The sequence below is a fragment of the Benincasa hispida genome, chromosome 2 (assembly GCF_009727055.1).
Source record: "Benincasa hispida cultivar B227 chromosome 2, ASM972705v1, whole genome shotgun sequence".
NCBI lineage: Eukaryota > Viridiplantae > Streptophyta > Magnoliopsida > Cucurbitales > Cucurbitaceae > Benincasa > Benincasa hispida.
The window spans coordinates 9,820,136-9,826,760 of NC_052350.1; the positions used below are offsets into that span (position 1 = coordinate 9,820,136).

Here is a 6,625-nt window from a genome sequence, read left to right on the forward strand (position 1 = left end):
CGAGTTTTCCCCAAACTAACAGTGGTATATATTTAAATCTTAAAATTTCATGAGTAAATCAATTTAGAAAATTATAAATGTCATTAATTGTTTAAGAAATGGTTGATATTCATTTGAAATTAGCTCAAAATCATCAAAATAAATTTATTATTTCCAAATGATTCTAGCAAAGCAATGAGAATTAAGTAGATTAAAATAGATGTGAGAGCTAAAATTTAATGAAAATTACAATTTCCTTTAATTTATATTAATCCTTACCTTTAAAAAAGTATATAACAATTTAAAAATAAAGTTATAATGAATGGTATAAATTCACTTTGATGAGAATGATGAACAGCTACCAAAGTCATATTTTATGTGTTTTCAGATTAGGCTTATCTCGTTGTTTTGAAGAAAAGTGAAGAGAAGTTGGAAAAGACTTTGTAACTTTTGGAAGAATCTTTAGTGGCTGCATGTGCCACCCCCTTCATATTGGTCCCATGATAAGGATGGAATGGAAATGTTCAAGATTAGCTGTTTTAGGCCATTTTGACAAGGACCCACTTTTAAATTCTTGCTCCCTCTCTCCTTCTTTCTTCATTGATATTGAAGTTTTGACTGACGAGTCGAACCGGTAAATATATACTAATTGAAAAATAAACGAGTCGAGGTTAAATTAGTACCTTGCAATTTCTAGCACCTGAAACATTCCTGATACTTTTGTTGTCATATGTAACTGTAGTTGTGTGTCAGAGGATAGACTTATGAATAGCTACATTCAACCGCCTCAAAATAGCTACATTCGACCTTACTTCTATTTCGTGCTTAGCTGAATTAACCATTTCTTATATTAATTTAAGCATGGCTCAACATCACATCAGTGTAAGGATCTCTTACACAGGTGAGCTTGGAAGATATTGGAACTAGACGAGAAAGAAGTAGACTGGAGCTCAAGGCTACCGAACACCTGCAATGAGACCCAACGTGTACAAGATCCGAGTGCCAACACGAGGTAACTAAAAACTAGATATCAAATTGACTTTATGATGTTAAAAGGATGAAAAAAGTGTGGGGGAAACAGAAAAATCAAACTGATAAGAGTTTGTCAATCTTTTTAAATAAATAGTTCTTTATTCATGTGGTTAAAGCTAGGAAAATAAAGGTCACCTTATGTTCAGATACTGGTCAAACTTTTCACTTTGAGAGGAGCAAAATCAAAAGGATTTCTTTGGTTTTTTCACCCTCTTTTGTTTGACTTAACCAAAGACACATAACAAGGAGAGGGGAAAAAAAGCAGCAAAAGTTGACAGAATAAGAGAACCTATCCTCTCTTTTCTCTCTTTTCCTTTGTGGTTACGAAAGCAAGAATGTCTTTTTCTTTGTATACTTCCAACCCACTAAAATACATTCTTGTCATTTTCATTCTCATATCATTTCTCATTGTTCTTTATGCATATGGAAAGCAAAAGAGAAAGAGAGTTAAGAATGGAAGAAGAGTTTCAAGGGAGAGCAGCAGAATTGCAACTGCAATACTGCAGTGCAAGGATCATGTCCCCGGAAATCATCGAAATTGAAGACGAAAGTAAGACTATTATCAGTAGCAGAGACGGTGATGCAACCGATGTCTACGTCGCCGTTGGTAAAGATGATATAGATGTGCTTCAATGGGCCCTTGATCATGCTGTCTCACCTGGTTGTTGTGTATTTCTTGTCCATGTTTTTCCTCCTCTCACCTACATCTCTACACCAGGTAATCAAGATTTATGCTTTCTTTTCCCTCTTTTTTTCCATCTTTCAGATCATAATCATAGATTCACAGACCTCAACAACTTGTTTAGGATGTTTTTCTTGCATAATTTACCTGTCAAGAAATCGATAATCAAAGATAAACAAAGAAACGTAAACAATAGAGAATCAACATAAAGCTTTACGTCGATCACTAACAGTATGAGCAAGGGGATAGTAGTTTGTTATTAGAGAGAAGCTAAAATTGTAAATAATGTAAATAACATGAAAACCAATATAAGACATTCCAACACTGCTTGTAAAGGATGTTTGATGCACATGGGCCATTGGGTAATGTATATATTTTGTTCCTTTTTCCCTCTTTTGATTATCTGTGTTCCTTCCAAAAGAGTAAAACTCAAGCATAGATTGTAAAGATAAATTTTTGTTTAGATGATAGGAAGAAAACTAACTACAAAATTTGCTAAACCTACAGTGATCCTCTCCTCTTGTGATGGAACAAAACATGTTATTTGTTTATGCAATGAGAATTCTCTTCAGACACACACAATAAAAAGATTATGATCAAGAGAATGTTGGCATATTGATTGGGTTGAAATTCATCTATGTTCATGAATTGCTGTGAATTGCAGCATTTTTACTTGCAAACCTATTCTGGTTTCAGTTGGAAGATTAGCAAGGAGCCAATTGAGCCAAGAACAATTGAGAGTGTATACCAATGAAGAAAACAACAGAAGGAGAAATCTATTGCAGAAATACATCCGCTTATGCACTGACACCAAGGTGAGAGATTGACATGACACATCGTCTACTTTTCAAATTTTAGCTTATTGTCTTTTCAGTCTATTCAACAAGTGTTCTATGCACGTCGAACACATTTGTTACACTAACTAGTGTCTGATATGTGTCTAACAAGTAGTGGAGTGTCAAAGTGTTTATGGTTTGGTATAAAAACACACACAAAAAAGGGAAAAACTAATATGAAACCTTAAACTCCTTGTTCCCAATTCCCACGTCTCAGGTGTCAGTGGACGCATTGCTTCTGGAGAGCAACACAACAGCCAAAGCCATCCTTCAACTAATTCCAGTGCTCAATATCACCAATTTGGTCATAGGGACCAAAAAGCCACTTTCCACAAAGTTTGGAACTTTTCTTTTTCAATTCATGTTTTTTTTTTTTTTTTTTTTTTACCATCTGATTTGTGCAATTTCTTGATAGGCTACTGGGGAAAAGAATGGCCAAAGGAGAGTTTGTGAAAAAGAATGCACCAGAATTTTGTGAGGTTACCATTGTTTATGAAGGCAAGAAAGTGGATGAGTGTCAACGGGAAATGGGGTTGCTTCCTTCTTCTGAAGATTCCGATTGCCAGCCACGGCGGCGCTCCAGCAAGAACTTGTTCGAGTGGGTTTGCTTGTCGAGCAGGTCGGGTTGCGAATAACGGGTTGTGTTCTGTTAATGTAATGAGCAACACAACAAGTACAGGATTTCCATTTTTACTTTAGTTTTTGGTTTGTTTGAGTTTAGCATTTAGGATTTACTTAATCACTAATGGACCCAAATGATGGGTAAAAGTTAAGTTGCTTATGTGCATAAAGAGAGACAATCAACCAACAATATAACTTAATAGCCTAATGTAAGCTATTCTTGAGCCAATGGTCATCCATCATAATTATAGATTTTTCTAATGATATATGAAAATTGAAAATGTAAGCAAATTTCGTTAGGGTTTAAGGAAAGGCTCAAAGATGAAGAAACAACCAATATTTTTCATTCCCTCAACTTCACACTTGGATGTTTTGCTACTAACAAGTAAAGTAACCATAGCATAAGATATTGCCTACAAAAGGGGGAAATGTTTTTATAGCACTAGAAACTCAATTCAAAAGGTTTAAAACTTGTCAACTTAATTGTTTCAGATTAAATAAAAAGACATTATACTCTTTGACATCAATGACAAAACCTTTCCATTTACAGAAATGATGAAATCTTTCATCTCCAATCTTTCTTTACACAGATTCACCAACTTCCCAAGAAAAATGTTTGAATTACAGACCATGAAAGAGAGGAAAATTATTCCATAAGACCGCCACAAGCACCACTCGATAATTGATGGAAAATTTGTTCGTCATGTTGTGGTAGTCTCTTTCAATAATTTTTCAAATAAAACGATTTCATTTTATCTAATTATGAATCAACTTCTGGAATGTCATCAACTGCGCCACCCACCAATCCTGATAAAAGCTCTACCGACTCGGCTGATGGTTGTTCTCCGATCAAAACTGCCACCACCTCTCTCATTGTCGGCCGACGTTCCGGGTCTGGATGACAACAAGCTAAACCAAGCTTCAACATCAACTCAATCTCTTCAATTTCATACTCATCTCTGATTCTCGAGTCCGCCGCCGCAATCAACCGGCCGATAGAGTAAAGATCCCTCACCCAATCAATAAGCACCATTTCTTCTTCCTCCGCCGCCAACTCAATCGGCCGCCGCCCGCACACCACTTCAAGAACCACAACCCCAAAACTATATACATCGCTAGCCGCCGTCGGAGTAGCCACCGTCGCAATCTCCGGCGCTAAATACCCCAATGTTCCAACAACCCGAGTGGTATTCGGAGTTTCGCCGTGTTGGTACAATTTCGCCAGCCCAAAATCGCCGACTCTGCCTCTCATTTCCGAATCCAACAATACATTGCTGGATTTTATGTCTCTGTGAATCACTACCTGATCCCAACCATGGTGGAGATAGTTCAAACCTTCTGCGACGTCGGCAAGCACACGGCGGCGCTGTTTCCAGCCGAGTACCGTCGTGGGTTTGTCAAAAATCCATCGATTAAGACTTCCATTCGGCATATAATCGTAAACCAACATTAATTCATTGCCTTTTCGACACCATCCTCGCATTTGAACTAGATTTTTATGTTGAAGCCTACCCATACTCGAGATTTCCGCCATGAATTCCCTTAATCCCTGTTTTGAATCGTGATTTACACACTTAACCGCGATTTCTGTGTTGTTTGGCAAAGTTCCTTTGAATACCTTTCCAAATCCGCCGGAACCCAAGAGATTTTCATCGGAAAATCCATCAGTAGCCTGTGAAAGCTCCTCATTGGAGAATCTGTGAGGCCAATATTCGAGTTCCCAATCCTCAATTTCATCATCTTCTTCTTTTGCTCTGTTCTTTCGCCAATACCAAAAAACCCCAAATCCAGCAATTATTATCACAAACACAACACAGCCAATTACAATACTAGCAACAGATCCCGGCGGCAAGGAAGACGGCGATGATGCTCTCATAAACACAGGGAAATTTGTGGTGTTGATCTCTCTAGCAACTCCAGTGTCACTAAAACTCCAAGCCAAAATCCTCTGCGCTTCAACCCATTTTGTCTTCGATGCTGAAAATCCCACAAACATTTCAGTCGATACATAATTGGCAATCAGCGGATCTCTAAAACTCAAAGTGGGTATCGAAGGACGAGGAATTCCAATTGGGGCAATTGTAACATTGATTTCGAAATTGGACCCATCGAATTCGATCCAAGCGCGAAGGTTTTGCCCATTTCTCATCTGAATTGGAATAAATTGGCCATTAGAGTCAAAATACCCAGCGCCCTGTGTTTTACTCGACAACACACTGTTCAAATCGATTCCGATGTGGCTATCATCTGGGTCGTTGAACTCTGTGTTTCGGCCGGTGTCGAATTCGACGGCGAGAAGTGGAGCAACGACATGGGTTGTGGAATTAGTGAAGAGACCGAAGTATTGGCCGGCGATAACGCCGGGAGGGGAAGTGGAATTGGAAAGAACGAAGGCCATACCGAAGCCTGGACTTGTAGCGACTTCCAGCAAAATTGAGAACACAAAGGAAGTTGAAAAAGAAGAAATCGTAGTGGAATTCGAAGTGGATTTCATAATCAGCTTCGTGTGATAGAAAGCTCGCCCTATTGAATTTTGGTTTGAGTCGTTGTTGAGGCGAATTACAGGGGAATCGAATCTCGCGTCGCTAATGAGAATCATGTCAGTGCCATTCGATTCGTTTGGGAAAGAATTGAAGAGGAAATCAACGGAATAAGAGGGAAAGAAGAAGAGGAAGAAGGTACAGAGCTGAAGTAGAAGTAACAGAGGTGGTCGTCGCCGTCGTGTTTCCATCTCTGCAACCGTCGCCGGCGTTTTGAAATCTCAGTAGAATTGGCGATTGATGGGATTGGTCAAGATAATGGAAGAATGGATGTGGAAAAAAGGTTGTTCATAATGTGAAGTGATCTGTTTCAAGACGCGGTTTGTTGATTTTATCGCCGTTGAATTATATAGCCCCCGCCGCTAAAAGCTTTTATTATCTTGTTCTTGTTTACGAAGGTAGTTGACGAGTTTAAATCAGCGCACTGGAACTTTTCAGTTTCGTTTTAATCTGTCAACGTAAAATGAGTATTAACAAACATGATTGGAGATTATTTATAAGGAAAAAATGGTTTAAAAAATGTATATTTTTCAATTTTAGTTATTATGGGTGACTTTGACACACATACGCGCACACACACAAAAGTTGAATTGGGTGAAATAGGCTATTACAACCCACTAGGTGTTCGACTTTTTTGTTATTATACTTGAACATCACGATTGTTTTAAGCCACAATTAGCTAATGTAATTATTTGGAAATTCTCTTTAGTCACCATAAATACTATTTGGATACCCTATTTAGTTACGGTAAAACACATAATAGATTTTTTTCCATGATAGACACTTTGTAACAATCTGAATGTTTTAGTAATTTTTAATTTAATTATGCTGAATTATTTAGGCGTTAATTTGAATTTTGACGCTAAAATTGAATTATTGGGTTAAGATGATTTAATCTAGTGTAAGGGATAAGTACTTGGAAATTTGAAATCAGT

The 6,625-nt window shown here is 37.7% G+C and overlaps 2 protein-coding genes across 2 annotated transcripts; one reads left to right on the forward strand and one right to left on the reverse strand.

The window, feature by feature from the left end:
* The first annotated feature begins 1,412 nt into the window (after positions 1-1,412).
* LOC120071304 (U-box domain-containing protein 33-like) lies at positions 1,413-3,379 on the forward strand. The gene is made up of 4 exons (XM_039023497.1): positions 1,413-1,729; positions 2,390-2,508; positions 2,747-2,865; positions 2,945-3,379. Exons 1-4 carry the CDS (start codon positions 1,429-1,431, stop codon positions 3,162-3,164), a joined length of 759 nt encoding a protein of 252 aa, XP_038879425.1. The 5' UTR covers positions 1,413-1,428; the 3' UTR covers positions 3,165-3,379.
* Positions 3,380-3,610: 231 nt separating this feature from the next.
* LOC120071303 (L-type lectin-domain containing receptor kinase S.1) lies at positions 3,611-6,151 on the reverse strand. Its single transcript, XM_039023496.1, has one exon. The coding sequence runs from the start codon at positions 5,879-5,881 to the stop codon at positions 3,911-3,913; it is 1,971 nt and encodes a 656-aa protein (XP_038879424.1). The 5' UTR covers positions 5,882-6,151; the 3' UTR covers positions 3,611-3,910.
* Between the last annotated feature and the right edge of the window lie 474 nt (positions 6,152-6,625).